General features: G+C 39.1%; 1 protein-coding gene across 2 annotated transcripts in view; it reads right to left on the bottom strand.

Moving 5' to 3' along the window:
* RELN (reelin) overlaps positions 1-19,749 on the bottom strand; it is a 499,645-nt gene that overhangs the window by 261,368 nt on the left and 218,528 nt on the right. For both annotated transcript variants that reach the window (XM_073898696.1, XM_025873239.2), the window contains exon 5: positions 852-884. In XM_073898696.1, the coding sequence (XP_073754797.1) occupies positions 852-884 (33 nt within the window). The remainder of the gene's footprint in view (positions 1-851; positions 885-19,749) is intronic.

Raw genomic sequence — 19,749 nt, 5'->3', positions numbered from 1 at the left:
TTGTTTTCTAGAGAATGTTTGACAAAGGCACGGGTAAGCCTCAGTGGTTATTGTTCATGTATTTACTTCTTTCCAAGCACTGTTATGTCATTGACTGTGCACTTTATGAAAAGGAATTCATTTCATCCTCAGAACAACGCTAGGAGGTAGGTACTATTATGACATCCATTTTACAGATGAGGAAACTGAGGCCCAAAGAGGCTAAGTAACTTACTCAATGTACATGGCTAGCAAGTGAGAAGGTGAGATGAGCCCAGGTAGGGGCTCCAGAAGCTGTCCCCTTAACCACTACACAACCTTGCCTCGCATGGCATTATGGAAAGAACACAAGCAAAATGAGAGATGGTACTTTACGTGGTGTCATTAAACAAAGCTTATAGTTATTTAAACAGCCTCATTTTAATTTTTAAAGAAATGACCAAATTCCTTCTTTTTATAACCAAGCACTGGTCTGAACAGGTATCTCAAATCCAAAATGACCTCCATTCCTCCATACTCCTAGCTCCTTACCCACTATCCTTATGATCTACTATTTGTGATGGAGCTCTGGGGAGAATTTAGCATTAGAATATAGGATGGAAAGGTCACATTCAACAGGATCCCAAGGCTGAATGTACTAACAGGTTCAAAAATCCCTCCATTAGCTCCAGCTGGGCAGCATGATCACCTCCTTGGCGAGGTCCTGTGTTCAAGCATAATCTGAACCTAAGACCGAGTCTAGTGAATGATTAGTGAGAATCAGAGAGGGCAGGAAGTTTCCTCACCTTTATATCATCTGCCCACCTAGCCAGAGGAGTGAAACAAGCACATCTAGTACTAAGATTAGTGACATCAGGGTCTTAAGCACTTACCTAGATGTGGGTGCATTGTGGCTTCTGTTGGAGCTGGACCGAGAGAGAAAAAGGGAAAGATGGTTGATTAGCAATGAAAGCAAAATCCAGTATGAATCAAATACAATGACAAAACTTAGGTCATACTAAACAAATTAAATGGTTAGAACCTTTTGAGAGGAGTAAGACAAAAATGTCAATAAGTGTCTTAAAGTAAGGCATCCAACTCTCTAATTATTCTATTTAAAAGTAATGCATTACTCCTAAAGTGTAGAGTAGAATCCCTCACTCACACTCAGGATAGTTGTTTATTATGCAAGCTTAATCAGGTATCCCTTGAAACATATAAGATCAATGTGACGCGATAGTTAATGGACATGCCAAAACTATTTCTGAGCACCCAGTATCTGTCAGGGGCTGTTCTGGGTGTTAGGGAAATAGATAAAAGCACCACCTTTGCTCTCAAAAGAGCTTACCATGTGGTAACTAGAGTATAGTGTAGTAAGTGCTGTGGCAGTGTGTTTGGAGGAGGCTGGGGAGATGGAGGATGAGGAAGGAATACTAATTCCAGATTGGACAGTAAGAGGGCTGTCAGGGGAGGTTTCCCAGAGAAGATAATTTCTTTGCTGAGGTTTTTTTTTTTTTAATGATTTTATTTATTTATTTGAGACAGAGACAGACAGAGAGAAAGAAGCAGACTCCCTGCTGAACAGGGAGCCCTACACGGGGCTTGATCTCAGGACCCTGGGATCGTGTCCTGAGCTGAAGGCAGATGCTCAACCAATTGAGCCACCCAGGCGGCCCCTCTGCTGAGTTTTGAAAGATGAGCAGAAGGAAGAGAGGTGGTAGCAGGGGAGCAGAGAGGGGCTTCTTTCTGGAATAAAAGTGAAATGGCATAGGGAAGCAAAAGAGAGGGTCGCCTGGGTGGTGCAGTCAGGTAAGCGTCTGACTCTGGGTTTCAGCTCAGGTCATGATCCCATGGTTTCTGGGATCTTGGGCTCTGCGCTCAGCAGGGCGTCCTCTTGAATTTCTCTCCTCCCTCTGCCCCTCACTGCCCCCACACTACTCTCTCTCTCTCTCTCAATAAATAAATCTTCAAAAAAAAAAAAGAGAGAGAGAGAGAGAGAAGCAAAAGAGAATGGCTTTTGGGAGAACTACAACAATTTCAGCATGACTGGATGAAAGTTTAAGAGGAAAGAGTAAAAAAGGTGATATGGGGACAATCGGGGGGAAAGATCATAGAAGTGAATGCTGGGGAATTAGGACTTAACCATGAAAGCTTGAAGATTTTCTGAGCATTTATAAGCAAAGGAATGGGTGTTCAAAATATGCTTTTTAAGATAGGGCACTCTGCAAATATGGGACACTGCCCAATTAATACTTTGGTTATTTTTTTTTTTCTCAAAAAACTACGGAGTCTATGAAGAAATGTTGGCAATTCACTATCTAAAAATTGGAACTCATGACATAAATATTTTTAAATCTCTTTTATCAGCTAAGGAATAATTTTAGTTAGATATAAAAAAATTAGTTTCTGTCACAATGGTCAGTGCTTCAGCTATGTTAGTTGGAAAATTCAGACTTAACAACATTTTAAAACTACAGACTGATATTTATCTTATTGTTTCATACCAACATATTATACATATTGAAAATATCTGTGTTTGGTTTTTTGAAACAGACTCCACGGTAAGTGTCATGGATATAATTGTTAGTACAGAGTTAGTACATACATGCAAATGTTCTGACTCATCAACGGTTTATGAAACTCTTGGAAAAAAAACAAGAAAAATGGAATGATCTTGTGTCTTGCGCCAACGCTTATTGGTTACGTTATAGAAGAGTTTTATAAAGATTCACTGAACTGTTAACTCTAATTTAATATGTTCTTGAAACAAAAGGAATAATTGCTCATTAACCAGTAATCAATGACAAAAACCTGACACAATGATGTATGTTGTCTGACCACTATCACACCATAAATGAATGAGCTGAATTTGAAGCTTCAAGGAAGGCAAGAGTTTATTTGCAAAGTGGTTGGAAAAATAAGAGAACTCATATTGAAAGCAAAATCTCTAAAATACAAATAAATAATGATTTTATACATTTTCCTAACAGGAATCAATAAGCAGATTTTAATTGCAATGGACATTTTTTAAATTGTCTGCAAAAAGACTCCAAAAATACTTTAAAATGCCTTGTTGATATGATAATTTTGGAGTAGCCTTCCAATTTATGTAATATTCCTATAAAACTCATGTTAATAATACTAGGTGGACATAGGAGTAAATGGATTTACTTGGTCAAATGTAATTTTGAAACTGATATGCCTTCATATCAAAGTTAAATAGTCTCCTCTAAAAAAGATGTATACATTTTGTCAAGGTGGATGTGAGTATTAAAGAAAAATAATTTTTAATATTTGATTCAGTTATTGGAAAACCTGTAAGTAGATATGGAACAACTGGGTATGTGAATCTAATTTTCAACTCTAAATTTTACAGAATCTCAATACAAAGTGTTCTAATACTTAAGATGTACTCTAAGTGTAAAAAAATACCAGATTTCGAATACTTCATACAAAAAATAATGAAAAATATCTCATTAATAATTTTATATTGACTACATTATATTGAAATGTTTAATATTTTATATATTCCATTTTAAATAAAATAGGTTATTAAAATTCATCTATTGATTTTTGTTTTTTAAATGTGGCTGCTAGAATACTGAAAATGATACATGTGGCTTGCATTATACTTCAACAGGACAATGCTGAACAAGAGCTAGGAGGGAGAGCTGTGCTAGATATCAGCTAGGGAATCATTATCACACAGGACATGTGGAGACATGGAAGAAGACCATGTCACCCAGAGAGAATGTAGGGCATAAAAACAGAAGTGAAATGAAGAGGTAAAGATGCACTTCAGGAACTGGCAGAAGAAGAAGAGCTAGCAAAGGAGACTGAGAAAGAGTACATTTCATTATGGAAATAAGGAAAAGAGAGAGTTTTAAGAGAGAAGAGGGTTGAATGAGATTAAAATAATCCTAATAAAGATGATATCTATTGAGAACATCCTGTTATCAAAGCACTGTTAAGCAGAGTCTAGAGATGAACCCAGGGAATTTGGCTTCAGAGGCCACACTTGTAACTACTGTGCAGATTGTTCTTTCAAAAAAGTTCACTGCAAAGTGAGAGAGGAGATTTTGTAACACCTAATGAGGAACGAGGACCAAAGAAATTTTGTGGTTGTTGTTTGCTTTGTTTCTTAAGATATGACAGTTGTTTACCATGCCTAATAATCAGCTATTTTTTTTAAAGATTTTATTTATTCATGAGACACAGAGAGAGAGAGAGAGAGAGAGAGAGAGGCAGAGGCAGAGGGAGAAGCAGGCTCCTTGAGGAGTAGAGAGCCGGATGCTGGACTCGATCCCAGGACAACGGGATCATGACTTGAGCCGAAGGCAGATGCTTAACAAACTGAGCCACCCAGGTGCCCTAATATCAGCTATTTTACAAAAGGGGTTCTCTGTGTTCATGGAATAAATTCCGAAGAGGGAAGGAATAACACTGATATCTATAAAATATTTAACTTCAAAAAAACCTGGGAAATATATGTAAAATTTATGGCAATTATCAATTAAAAACACTTACTAGTCAGTACCATGGTTAGATAAGTATAACAAAGTATCTGCAGAGACATCAGGACCCACTTGATTTTATATGACTCTGGTGATTAAGGTCTGGACCCAATAAATAAAATAAGTTATAAAATGTTTTACTCTAAGCAGTCTATCCATATTGATAGTTTCCTTTCCTACATTATTTTGGCACTTGGCATCTTACACTGAACCACCTATAATATAGATCAGGGGAGGGCCAATTACAAAAGACCCACTGAGTCAGAATCTCTGGGAGTGGAGGCTTAGAATTTGTTTTTTGTTTTTTTTGTTTCTGGTTTGTGTGTGTGTGGTGGAACAAGAAAGGATTTTATCTCTGTGAGGCCAACACCAGGAAGACAGCAGACCAACATCTCAAAGACTATCTCTGGAATCTGTATTTTTCAAAAACCTTTCCTGCTGATTCTGATAGAAAGCCAAATTTAAGAACCATTGGTCTTTTTTTTTTTTTTAAAGATTTTATTTATTTATTTGACAGAGACACAGTGAGAGAGGGAACACAAGCAGGGGAAGAGGGAGAAGCAGGCTTCCCACCGAGCAGGGAACCCGATGCGGGGCTCAATCCCAGGACCCTGGGATCATGACCTGAGCAGAAGGCAGATGCCTAATGACTGAGCCACCCAGGCGCCCCAAGAACCATTGGTCTTAATCATAGAATCCGGCCCTTATTTTTACAGCATGCAGAACTATGCTCTGTATTAAATATATATCTTTTCTCCCAAGAAGAAATTAGTCCCTCAAAGGCAAAAAATATGCCCATCCAAGACACCAGCTTAAGCTGCTAATTGGTTCTCAGTAAATACTGAATTAAACTGAGAGCTACTTCTGTGTGTGTGTGTGCGTGTGTGCATGTGTGCGTGCGTGCACGTGTGTGTGTGGTGTGTGTGCATGTGTGTGTGCGTGGTGTGTGCGCGTGCATGTGGTGTGTGTGTGTGTGTGTGTGTGTAAGAGAGAGTAGTGGGGGCAGAGGGAGAAGGAGGGAGAGAATCTCAAGCAGACTCCCCACTAAGCATGGAGCCCAACAGGGCTCAGTCTCATGACCCTGAGATCATGACCTGAGCCCAAATCAAGAGTCAGACACTTAAAGGGGCTGAGCCACCCCGGCACCCCACTACTTCTTGATTGTAATATATTTTATGAAATTTTGGAAAATGAATAATTGAAGATCCAAACCTCTGAAAAAAAGGCCAAAATGTATTCATAACATTGTGAAAAATTCCTTTAGTATAACAGTCTGGGTAGTTTAAACACCCAATAAGTATCCACCTGAATTTAAACAGACTCTATGGTAATTCAACGAATTTAAATCATATTTTAAATCACTAGTTAGGAAAACTCAATTCAATATTTTAAACAAAATCCACTGAGATAAAACCAAACGTTATTTCATCAGAAAGAGAAACCTAGTATGCGTTAAACTTGATGGAAGGACAAATACAAATTTCCTTGAAAAATATTCATCCATGTATGGTGTAAATACAGTCCAAAATCTAGTCAAGTACTGGGCCTGGGAAGCTTATTTTAATCATCTCTCAGTAAGTGATTATATCAATCTAGTTTTATGTAGTATAACAAAATTTCTGAGCCTGTAGCAAATTCAACCTTTTTTCCACATTTATTGGGTAAATGTACCACAGAAAAATTAGAGTAAGTAGCTTGAAGAAGTATAATATAGTTTAATATTATTTATTTTACTCCCACTTGGATAGTACCTGCTTTGCCTCATACTACTAACATGGAAAAATTATGTGAATCTGTCATTTAGGCTTTTACTCTTTCCTTTAAACATAACATGCTTTATAATTTGTCAGTCTTCCACGTGCTTGCTCAGTACGACATCTCAACTACACATACTATGTATACTTTCCTGCTCCTTTGCCATTGAGCTAGTTCTGACTCATCTTTCTCGATTGCTTGAATGTTTTTATCTCAACATATTGTTGGTCTATTACTGATCCTCTGCCTCTCCAAGGGACCAACTGCCCCCACCCTACCACCCCACCTTGGTCCAATTTCTCAGCTCCTTTGACCTGAAATTGCATGACCAACTATAGCTACCACATAAAGTTGCCAAATGGCTTAGACTGGGAAGTTTTGTTCTGAGAGAGAATAAAAATGTTCCTAAAAAGTAGGCTTTGGTTTTGGAGAAAACAGGATAGAACACATCTTTAACAGAAGTGTAAAAGACATCCCAGTTCTTTCCAGGTGTGTCTCTCTATTGGGATAAGAACACCAGGTCAGACAACGGACCAGGCACATAGAGGGGAGGATGCACTGAGGGTAGGGGTCCTGCTAGTTTTCAGAGGAGACTGAATTAGAGACAGAGGAAGATAGCTGGAATGATTTTGTACCCAAAGAGATCACTGAGGGGGACGCTTCATAACATTGTTACAGAACCTGGACTGGAGCGCCCGATGGAAGAACCAAGCAGCACCCGGAGATCTTGGAGGATAGGAGGTTTATTTTACCCCGCTGGGCTCCAAGGAGAGTGATCTCCAAAGGTCTAAGGCCCATATATGGCGCACTTTCACTTGGGGGGCAGGGGAGGCAGGAGGGAAAACCCAGAACGGCCCTGGGGTGGGGACTGGGATTCCCTTGCTGGCTTGGTTGGCCACCTTAGAACACAGATGTCCCTTATCAATATGGTCCTGATTTAGCTTCACTGGTGAACCCCATGAGACTATACATCAAGCCTGGACAGAACTGTAAGCTGTGAGAACTCAACTATCCTAACCCAAAACTGTTAACAAATTTGGATATTCCTAGGTTCGCAAAATGAGTAGTTGTACATCCTCTACTACAGAAAAAATTCACTTCCGAGAAAAATACCAAAAATTCATTTTAGTTTACACAAACATGTGATTACTTATTAAATCGCTGATCTTCCCATAAATGTTGGGGCAATTCCGCTCAGTAAGGAAGTTTCTACCAGTAATCTGTAAACTCTTATAAACAATGCAATGGTTAAAGGCCAAGCTTTCAATGGTGTTTTAAACTCGAAGTACAATGATCTGGGATACCATATCTTACAGTTGGAGTTCATGGATCACTCCACAGAGATCCATGAGTATTGGCAATGAATAAATAAACCCAATTTATAATTCTGAATATTTGCAAGATGACAACACTATCTGTGTTAATCAGAGGATAAAGGTGTAAATGAATTTATGTTTCAGTGAACTCGAAGTCATTCAAAATAATCACCTGTAATCTTTACCCATAAACTTAATGTCATTTAGATTTACAAAAATTACAGAAGGGGTGCCTGGGTGGCTCGGTCGGTTAGGCATCTGACTCTTGATTTTGGCTCAGGTCAGGGTCTCACGGTGGTGGGATCAAGCCCTGTGCTCAGCATGGAGTCTGCTTTGGACTCTCTCTCCCTCTCCCTCCTGCTCACCCTCTCTCCCTCAAATAAGTCAGTAAATAAAATCTTTTAAAAAAATTACGGAAACTATGTCCTCTGTAAAGCTTGATCAGGTTCAGGTAATTGAACTGAACTGAAAATTGAATTTAAGTTGTATCATGATAACATCAGGAGTATGCCAAATGTCATCAAAATGAATCAACTTAGTCAAAGCCACAGATAAAACATGAAATGCTAAATAGGCTAGTTAAAATGAACCCCTACTTTGCTTAAAAAAAAAAAAACCAAAGTAAAAACAAGTCAAAAGAATGCAAGAATCATGATAGAATTTCACTAAAGCCTCCAGTGTTTTTTAAAAGCCTGTTTCCTGCAAAGAATTAAGAATGAAGGTATGGCATATTAAGACTTTTTTTTCGTTGAAAAAAGCCACCAAACACCTTTAAAATGTTTTAATTATTAATGCAATTTGGTAGCAATTTTACCAGGAAAGCATTAACGAATGAGGACCTATGAAATTTCATTAGTCAAATATCTCCCAAGAGCAGTTAAACAAGAAAAAATAATAGAAATCTTTTAGAGTTTTATGCATAATACAATCTTTTCATACTAAATAGGTAATAAATGTTCTAAAGACTGTCAAAGTCATTCATAAATATGCACTTAATTTTTCCAGATTCTTTTTGATGTTTTTTAAGTGCCACTTAAAAGTAACTTAAAAATTATGTGTCCTACAAATTCTCCAGCAGGACCCACCCAGATTATTTATGTTGGTAGAATACAAAGCTTTAGATCAATAATGAAATACTTCAGTCTCAGTTTTTGCTTAGCCAAACATTTTCTTAGAGGCTAGGGTACTATTAAATGACCTGAAGCTTAAGTGTATAATTTTACTAAGATTTTATAGACTATGTAAAGAGGACAGGAGTGAATTCTCTAAAAATTTTTTTTTAATTTCAATTACAGTAGAGTTAACATACAGTGTTATGTTAGTTTCAGATGTACAATATAGTTATTCAACAATTCCATACATCACTCAGTGTTGATTGTGGTAAGTGTATTCTTAATCCCCACCACCTATTTTACCCATCCCCCCACCAACCTCCCCTCTGGTAACCATCAGTTCGTTCTCTATAGTTAAGAGTCTCATTTTTGGTTTGTCTCTTTTTTTCTTTGTTCATTTGTTTTGTTTCTTAAATTCCACATATGAGTAAAATCATATGGTATTTGTCTTTTTCTGACTGACTTAATTTCACTTAGCATTATACTCTCTAGATCTATTCATGTTGTTTCAAACAGCAATATTTCATTCTTTTTTATGGCTGAGTGATATTTCATTCCATTTCAATATTCCATTGTAATAAAGAATATCATATTCTTTATCCATTCATCTATTGATGAACACTTGGGCTGCTTCCATAATTTGGCTATCCTAAATAATGCTGCAGTAAACATAGGGGTGCGTATATCTTTGTGAATTGATGTTTTCATATTCTTTGGGTAAATATCCAGTAGTGGAATTACTGGATCATATTGTAGTTTTATTTTTAATTTTTTGAGGAATGTCCATACTGGATAGGAGGGGATTTTTTAATTGATAAGCTAATATAGTTGAATGTATATGAAACCTGAATCACTGTTTTTAGAAGCTACTTTAAAATTTGCTTGAAAAAAAATATTCCTTGTTGGGCTTCCTTTTTATTCAGCTGTGCTATTCTTGAAATGGTTTACTAATCTCCATGAGCTATCATAAAAACAAGACTGGAACTGCCTTGAATAAATACAATGAATACAATGAAATCTGTACTAATGCAGATTTCATAAAGACAATTGTGACAGGGACAGTAAAGGTGAATGATTATTATGTGACACACTTGTAAAGGGACCCAATTCACATCAAAACAAGCAATTCACATCACAATGACTGAATAGGCCTAACATGAAAACAAGTAAGTTCTGTAGCAAAATTTTCAGAGAAAAACACGCTTCTTGGTCTCTTCAAACAAGGTTACCATTGATTTGTTTAAAATTCAGTAGAAAAAAAATGTGTACTGATACTTTGTTGAGTAAATGGAAAAAGCACTTAGCTCATATATGTTCACACATCTGTGTGTTGGTGCTGGTTCTACGGTCACAATTGCAGGTCCTCTCCTAAGGAATCTCTTCATTTGGAGAGGGGGGAAGATTTTTAACAGCTCCTTATTTTCCACTCACAGTGAGTTAATCTGACTTTCACTACATTATGAAAATAACTACTTATCAATCCCTTTCCAAACATTTAAACACAACTGATGTTAAATATCTGTCTATTGCTTGGCTCAAAAAGAGTTACTCTGTGAACATTACCTTTCACTTGCTAAATACATTTCCTCTATTATCTCCAACTATTTACAGCACCTCACAGACTGTAATAATTTGTCTTATGACACTGGCAAGAGAGCAGCAGTTGAGCTTTGCTGATGGAAATGGAAGATCAGGGACGCCTGGGTGGCTCAGGTGGTTAAGCATCTCCCTTCGGGCTCAGGTCATGATCCTGGAGTCACAGGATTCTTTCTAAGAAACCACAGAGGGAGCAGGGAGCCCGCTTCTCCTTCTGCCTGCCGCTCCCCCTGCTTGTGCTCTCTCTCTCTGACAGTTAAATAAATAAAATCTTAAAAAAAAAAGGAAATGGAAGATCAGAATGCTTCGATAAACTGAAAAGGCAGTAAACATCTCTAATTTCATATTAGCTTTTATGATTTCATTTGGATCTTGGACCACACAGTCATAGTCATGCTTTTCTTAATCACATTCCCATAACTTAAATCTTTGAGTATTTTTAAGTAAAATCATAAACATGGATCATTATATGGTTTTTCAATATTAAATTGAAGCAGAAATTCTTCCCCTCATCAATTCAATTTGTCTAAGAGACATATTACATGCTGAAAGTAAAGAGAAGTTTCATTTCTTAAAAAAACATATCTGCATTTATGCTTTTTCAAAAGTTGAGCCCACTAGCATCTCGAGATCACAGCAGCCTAGAATAGGCACATTAGAAAAAACAAGGCCATGTTTAACTCCCCCAAAGGTTGTTCTTTGAACAAAAGTGTTTATCTTTCAACTCACTTATTTTGGAGGGAAACTTTTAAGTAATCATGTTACTTCAAAATATATTTCTGCCAATTTTTTCAACAAATAATTCAGTACAAAGGATGGAAATTTCAATATGCTGAGCAGAAAAAGGAAGGGTTGTCTAAAAACAAATTGAGGGAGTGGTTAATGAGCTTTGTGTTAATATTATTGATTACTTAAAAAAAAGCATTTGAGTCTGGCAAGCAATATACGTATGATGACAGGCACTTCTTACAAATAAAGGCATTATGTTATGGGAACTATATCTCCCGGATCATTTTAGAATTCAAAGGCCCTAGGTAGTTTTGCCTCAGGTATCTCTTCACCTAATTTGAAATTCAAATGTATGAAATTTCCAAAGCTAAATATGACAAATTAGACACGGTCTGTGAAGTTACCATTTAATGAGCTATGAACCTAGACTTTCATCTCCCCAGGAATAATTTCTTTATTACTTTTGTATTTTATTGCAATAAAGAACGATTTGACCTTCAAGTATGATAATTAAGCTTCCAAAAATGTTATAAATTCAGAGTGAAAATAGTTCTTGCTGTGTTCAGGAATATACTTACGATCAGTATAAAAGATTCCTTAATATTTAAAGACAGCTAAATTATACACAGAACCAGCAATATTAGGAGGTATTTTTCTCTCCCCTTCCCCCCCATTTCCCATCTCAATTTGATTTGTGTCTCATAACAACTTATCATCTGTCATATTCTAAAATAAATGGAATAGGAGAAAAACTAAAATATATCTTTACAATCTGCAAAGGGGGAAACAGAGAACTCTGTCAGGTAAGATTTATTCTACCACGAGCTCTCAGTAATGAGATCTTAAATACTCACACTTGTGAGTCCTTGTCTTGCTATGCTCATGCCCTGAACTTTTCTGGGGGGAGATAACCATACATTTTCCAAAACTTTGCTTATTATATGAATACAAGTTTTAAGTGAAAAAATCAGAATACAAACCGATATACCACCTGAATTGTTGGTGAATAGCTTTTTTTCCCCAAATCACTGTGTAATAATTTTTTAAAACATCTTAAGACCTTTGAGAACTTGAGATGAAGTTCAATGGATGGGGCAGAGGAGAGGAAGTATAGCTAAAAATTGACCTTAGGCTTAGCGCATATGACTTTTAACTAACAATCAGAGGTAGGAAGGAAAATCGTTAGGATCATCACCATCATTATATAATTAATAACAATTACTACAATACTAATACCATGACTACTAAGAAGAAGTCTTGTTGCTAATGTGAGCAGAACTTTGCTAAACGTCTGCCCATATCTGTTCTCCTTTCCTTTGCTTTAACTGAACTGTGGCCCCCAGTTAGAAGTATCTATCACACTGTCCCCTACAGCTTCCTGTGACAAAGGAATTAAGCTCTGCTCATAGGGAGTGAGAAGAAGTGACCTGGGTCACATTCAGGGCTGGGCCATGCCCTCTAAAGGAATGGCCATGCTTCCCTGGCCCTTTACCCTTCCTGCTGGGACACGGAAAGTGCTGGAGCAGCCAGTGTGACCCCCGAATATGGAACCACAGAGCCACTCCACCAGCCCCGGCTCACCTGCCTCCGGACTGATTTATGATGGAGAAATCTACTTCTAACCGTGTAAGCCCGCAGTTTGACGCACTTTGCCATAGAAGTTCTATACTTTAATTAAAAAGAGTTAACTTCCTATGGGCTGGGGAGGGGGTCCGTTTGGGGGAAAGGTGATCCCTCTGTATCTCACTCACAATCCTAAAAGCTGCAGTGGAAATGAGGGCTGTTCAGACTGTAAGTCTGTATGGCTAGGGACTCTATCTTGAGAACCTCTGCATCCCCTGCTTAGCACAATGTCTGGCACATAGTTGCTCCGAATATGTTTATGGGGTAGCGATAACACCAACAAGACATTAATTATTGGGCACTAATAATACCAGCAAGACACTGCTGTTAGAAAACTCTAATGTTCTCTGTTCCCTCCTGTCCTGGTCACTTGAACCTCTGTTACCATCTTCATGTTACCTTACTTCTGACTTTGCTTTATATGCCTAAGGATACATTGTACAATTCGCCTTGTTCTAAAACAGATACAAGGCAGCTTACCAAAAAGCACAAAAACAAAAAACAAACCAAAAACCAAAAACCACAAAAAAACAAAACCCAAAGCGGTGGACAATCAAACAGGTTAATAGAAGGGAAAACAAAGATGATGATAAATGAGGGTCAGAGTAAAACTACGTCCCGTTGAGACGAATAAGATGCATGCTCTGACGTCTTAAGTTTGGTCCTACTATAAAGTTACAGAGGCTATAAAGTTACAGAAATTGAAGAGTTCATAACATGAAAAGAAAACACCTTGCTGAGGAGAAGGGGAGGTATTTCGGGTACAGAGACTTGAGAGATGTTTCTCCTGTGGTTTCTTAGAAAGAAGACACTGAGCCATGTGACAAACATCATTTGAAATAACACCCAGCCAACTGTGAGTTTTGTAGGGCTACTCACAATAAAGTTCATCCTAATAAAGTCCATCAATGCTGAAGGAGTGTCCAATGCCTAAACATGATTATAAAAATGATTCTGGGGTGCAGGAAGAACAGGCAGACCGGCCACTGAAGAAATAATAGTAATTAGACAATTTTGGAAAAGTATACCTGCTCTATGTGGTTCATTCATTCCCTCAACTAATAACAGAGTGCCTACTAAATCCCCAGAGCTCTATCAGCTTCTGAGAATATAAAAATGGTCCAGTCTCTGCCAGCTCAAGGGGTTCAAGGTACAGTAGAAAATACATGTAGAAGTTAACACCTGACAATGCAACGTGGTGAACTGAATTCGATTAGTAAGTAGCAGGTGGAATAGTAATAAAAATAAAGATGATGGAAGAGGAGAGGCTTGAGCTGGATCTTTAGGATGAGAGCAGTTTCATGAATGAGATGGAGGAGGAAATGAGGAGGGTGTTCCAGGGACAGAAATTGGGATGTTGAAGCCCCGGAGACGGACAGGACGGCATGTCTGATGAAGAGTTGGGTGTAAGGGAGGGTGGGGAGTGGGAGAGAGCTGGAATGCAGGGATGAGGCTGTCTCAGCCTCGAAAGCTAGGCTGAGTGGGGCAAATGGGGGCAGTTACAGGGTTTGAGGCTGGGAGTAAAAAAAATGAGGTTTGTGTTTAAGAACATTTGATACATGTGTAGAAGGCCTGAACGAAAAGAATGGATGTGTGCCAAAAAAAAAAAAGGACTGGGTTAGGAGATACTAAGAATATAAAATAAATTGGTCTTAGACACTTTGGATCTAGACGTGGATGAAAGAAAGGAATGAGGAAAGTAATGTTATCTGGGTTTCTGTTTGATTGGGTTGATGAAGTCACTAATCAGAACTGCAAGAAAGGGGTCCAGATTTGAGGAAAAGTCAAGTTCAGTTTAGAATATATTGAGTTTAAGGTACCTAAATGGCATCCCAATATAAATGCCTAGTAATAATAATGATAGTTAACATTCAGTGAGTATTTATGTGCTAGCCACCATCCTATGTACATCACTTTTGCATTTAATCCTCACAACTTGACCATGTTCCTTCTGGGCACAGAATATTGTGCCAGGCTCTTGGGAATGGTATGGGAAACAGCACACTATGTATTAATTAATATTAATGAGTTCCAACTCTGAAAAACCTGATTATGAAAATCTGTATTAATTATTACATTAAACAACTGAACCTTTGAATGTAAAAATATGGTTGGATTAATAGGTTGCATAAAATAATATTTTGCAATCCAAAATAAAATGGTAATTTAAGGTGTGTTCAGCACAGTTTTGCTCCCCTCCCCTAAGTAATTTTAAAGATCCAAAAACCTAGGCTTTTTGTCCTTCAAAATAGGGGAGGAATCCAGCAGATTATATAGCAACTTGAATAGAAAGTGCACTTCTCTGGATCCAAAAGAACTCAATGTCAAATTCTTCTTGGGCATAAATCCTGGTGTTTTGACTTTGGACTAGATAAAGCTGTCAAGTGGGAATGTATATATAACCCTGAGGACTGAAAAGAAGGCTGTTTAAATCTAGGTTCAATCATCTTGGGATAAACAGCACCAGTTCAAAGCACCATTCTTTAGGAAATTAAAAAAGTAGTCAGACCCACCTAGGGCCAGTAGCAAGAAATTTTACTATGGCCCCATGAGTCAGCTCTTCGTGTTCCTTTAAATCTTATCTGTCCTCAGGATTACTTAGGAACACTTCTGGCTTTCCCCAGCCCCAGAAGGGCTTCAGTTCTCCCCTGCCAGTAGTTTGTGAAACCTTGAAGCAAGATTAAAGGTTTCTGGATGGTTTTACCAAAGTCTCCTAATTCAGCTCTCTTCGTTTGTCAATTACAAAGGCAGGGATGTCAGGAACAAGGAGCTATAACTGCTGAACGGAAATGTAAACTCTTGAATAGCCACGGGGAAAACACATCTTTGAAAAGCAAAATTTTTAGCGTTGGGCAAATTCAAATGGAATGCATCATTATTTTCCACTTTAACTATTAAAGTAGATACGGTAAAACCCAATTCTATTAGTTGATTCTGACTTGCATGGTGTGATTAATTTTAAAAAATTGCATTTCAGGGTACTGGAAAAATATTTAGTAATATAAGCTACTGAGTAAGCAAGAACAGGCAAGGGAAGATTTTGATAGATCTGACGTAAAATTCATACCATGTTTGTGTATAAGAGGTATTCTTTTTTCCCAGCTTTTTTGAGGTATAACTGAAAAAACTGTATATATTTAAGGTATACAACTCGATGTTTTGATATATGTATACATGGTGAAATAATCACCACTATCAAGCCAATTACCATATCTATCACCTTAAAAGGTATTCTTAACGCTGAAAAATATCTAGGTAGATTAAATCCCTCCTTCACTTTATGGACTTGCTTACTGAACTTTTCATCTCCCTCCATCTCACAGCTTAAATAAACGTTCCTCAGTCCTTATTACAAAGAATTTAAAAATTCCAGAGTGTGGTATCTGAAAGAAGTAAATACACTGCCCACCACCATGGTCCAGCAGCCCTTAGAAAGTAGAGCCCCACTGTCTACCACACTGTTCAGAGAGTGATGAACAGCAAAACAACTGCTGAGCACGGCAGAAAGCAGCCAAGGTTTTCGGCTCCAACTATAAGCCTGACCCTTCTCCCCTGATATAAAACATTTGCCTTTGGTTATATCCACTTCCATCAACCCAACAACTGAGAATTCCAGCCTGGTTTATAAATGGCATGCACCCTTTGGGGGCACTGTGGGGCATGACTGCTGTCGGCCGTTAAGCTTGCCATCTGGCCTTGCTAAATAATCAATGTGTGTGTTTGAAGGGGGTATTAGCCAAGAAGCTCACAGGCCAACGAATATACACACGCGCCATGATTCCCCCCGCCCAGCCCCCACCAGGATGTGTGCACGCTGCTGGGCCAGCAGCGGCCATGCTGAGAACACTCACATCAGCTTCACACTTGCCACCTCTGTCTTACAAGGGCTTCAGAAAGTCTGTATTCTCTCCTAGGTGTTCAGGGAATGGAGGCAACAGCGATGATTCTTATTTATTGAAGTTGGGGTTCCTGAGGGTTTTTAATGTCTACTTTTTAAAATTTTAAGAATCTACTTTGTATAATCGAACCAACACTGGGTGGTGAGCCCTGAGATATGGATTCTAGTCCCACCATATAGGAGTAATGTATACTTTGTCAAGTTAATTTTCTTGGCTTTGTTGCTAATCTACAGATGAGGAATTGACAGTTGCAGGATCAGAGCATAAATTCAAATATGTCCTCATCCCCAGCCTATACATTAACCACACTCATCTCAACATTTTGTGTGTGTGTTTTTTTTAAGATTTTATTTATTTCAGATGGAGAGAGGGCGAGCACAAGCAGGGGAGAGGGGCAGAGGGAGAAGCAGACTCCCTACTGAGCAGAAAGCAGGACGCAGGGCTTGATCCCAGGACCCTGAGATCCTGAGCTGAGAAGAAGGCAGATGCTAAACCAACTGAGCCACTCAGGTGCCCCTGAATTCACTTCTTTATTGTCTACTGCTGGTGCATGAACCTGAGCATCTTCCACTTTCAAGACAATTGGGAGTATACAACCTAGCACCTCCCCATCCCCACCCCAGACTAGAAATGAGAAATCTCTGGTTCCTCAGAAGCACTGTGACCTGTCAGCAGAACTCAGCTAGAGATGTGTTTGTAATTACTTAGGAGCTCAGGATTCAAGGTGAAACCTGAAGTCTCTGAACCTGGTGTACGTTCCGAGAGCACTGGGGGTGCTCAGTGTTTAGATGAAAACCTGTGAATAATTTTCTGATTTCTTAAAATGGTGATTTATACATTTTTCAAACTGAAGTCAGTGCAAAGGACATTCCTTCATGACACTGCTTTCTGTTAGAGCCACACTGACTCATGGTGTTCCATAGCATAAGGTCAGGGTTAAAGAAGATTTTTTGGGAAGGGCAGTGATTTTTCAATTGCAGAATGTTTAAGGTGATCATTTAGCAAACATGTATAGGGCATCTGCTTTTATGCCAAGCACTGTTGGGTATTCAGAAAAATAAAAAAATTAAGTCATGGTTCCTGCCCTCATGAAGCTTTCAGTGGGAAGGCAGGAGTAGCTAAATAAATAATTATGACATCACAGAGAGCAATCATGTTAAGAGCATCAGGCAAGTCCTCACAAAGGAAGAGGCAGGGGAGTTGTGATTTAGAATTTTTCTATAGTTCTTAGAAGTCCGTCTGCCTGAACAGAATTGTCCCTCCTCCTTCTTAAGTATAACCCCATATTTGTTATTTGGGGGAGGGGGGGAGAAAATTTGTTATTTCTTAATAACCCAAATGATATAAGTTCACTATAAAAAATTTTTAGAAAATACCGATAAGTTTAAAGAAAAAAATTAAACACCCACAATCTCACCACACTGATCTACTTATCAGGCTTTTGATTTCACACTGTCTGACCCTGAATAAAACTTGGCTCCAGCAAGATCCCTCCTCCTTTATCATTAACTTGAGCCTGTACTTTGTGTCCAGGCTCTGAAAGTAAGCTTACACAGAGCTTGGGTCCAAACCTACTTCTCTATGATTCCAAAGTCTTCATAAAGTCTAAATCCAAAAGTAAGTGACTGTCCACTAGCACTCTCTCCACGACCTCAAGAAAGGAAAAGCAGCCCCTGGTATCCAGGAGCTGGCCAGGCACTCACACCTGGGCCTTGCTTCTCCCAATGAACAGAAATGACTTCACGGGAGCACCTGGGTGGCTTAGTCGGTTAAGCCTCTGCCTTTGGCTCAAGTCATGACCCAAGGGTCCTGGAATTAAGTCCCTTGTTGGGCTCCCTGCTCAGTGGGGAGCCTGCTTCTCCCTCTCCCTCTACCTGCTGCTCCCCTTGCTTGTGCTCTCTCTGTCAAATGAATAATTTAAAAAAAAAAAATGATTTCACAGAACATCAACTGCAGACAAAGCCACTCAGGAATCATGATGGGTCAAGACTGACACAGGGCCACTTCATAATTATACCTGAACACAGACCCAACCAGAACACTGTCCAACTCACAGTACCCCAATTCCCCCTTCTTCTGGCTAACAGTGGTGACTGTACTGTCTTTTCACCAAGTACAGCTCCCCCTCACTCTAGTCGGCCTCCCCTGTAGATAGCATTTATTGAGATCCCTAACCAGAATTACTGGTTATAGCATCCAATACAGAGCAAAGCCCCACTTCCACAAACCTTCGCCAAAATCATGAAATACAGGCCCAAATCTCATAATAATTCCTCTGTAACATCCTCTTATTGAGATGTCCCATGGTTCCATGGCCTGCCTTCTCTATACTGGAACTAGCACTAAACCCGACCTGTCAGCTACAGGGGTGTTCCCAGTGGTCTTTGGTTACAAAGCCCTGGATGCTCATAAATATGTTCTGGTTCTATCAGGGGGTGTGGGAGGGAAAGAGAGAACCCCAAACCTTCCCTTGAGTCTGCTTTCCCCTCTGCTTGCCCTCTCTCTCTCTCCTTCCCTTTAATCCTCGATTTTTTTTTTCAAAGCCTCAACTTTAAACATTGCCTGGCATTTACTTCTCAACTCACAGTAATCTTTCTTCCCTTGACTGTCTCCAAAGCCTGGGCAAGAGCTTTCCACACTACAAGGCAGCTTCAGGTGGTCTGGCCTCTCCTGAAACCACCCTCATGTATAGTCAAATGGCCAGGGAACTTCTAACTGCAAAATCTTAAAGCACTTTCTCATACTTCATCCTCTCCGTTCTCTCAGAAGCCTTTGTCCCTGTCGAACACCTCTACCATGTTGAGATGTCTTCCTTGAGTCTCCCAGTCTCCCAAGCTGGCCCCTTCTCCAGAATTCCTTTTTCTTCCTGCTCCTGTGCCATCACCAGCCTTCTACACTGGGGCCTTTCCTCCCTTCCCCTGGGGATCTCGCTGGATGAGCATGTTCCCTGCTCAAAACCAACATGGTGATGGTTCTCAGACCTGCCTCTCTTCCCAGCAGGCTGTTGGAGAGCCCTGCAGGATGGAAAACAACCTCCTCAGGGACAATGTGTTGAAGTCCAGTCTGTTATGTTCTCTTCCAAATACCTCTAATGTTTCTCCATTTCTTCTCTCAGTCCCTGGCATCACTGGCCACCGAGTCACCAAGGCCAGAAATCACAGAATCACCCTGGACCCTCTTCCAGCCCTCATTCCCTATAATGATCACACTTCTCCGAAGTCTCTCTACCATATCCCTTTCTAGTCTC

Source organism: Callorhinus ursinus, unplaced genomic scaffold (genome assembly GCF_003265705.2).
Source record: "Callorhinus ursinus isolate GAN/ISIS: 27379988/994484 unplaced genomic scaffold, GSC_fseal_2.0 scaffold12, whole genome shotgun sequence".
NCBI lineage: Eukaryota > Metazoa > Chordata > Mammalia > Carnivora > Otariidae > Callorhinus > Callorhinus ursinus.
This window is presented reverse-complemented; position numbering and strand designations above follow the sequence as displayed.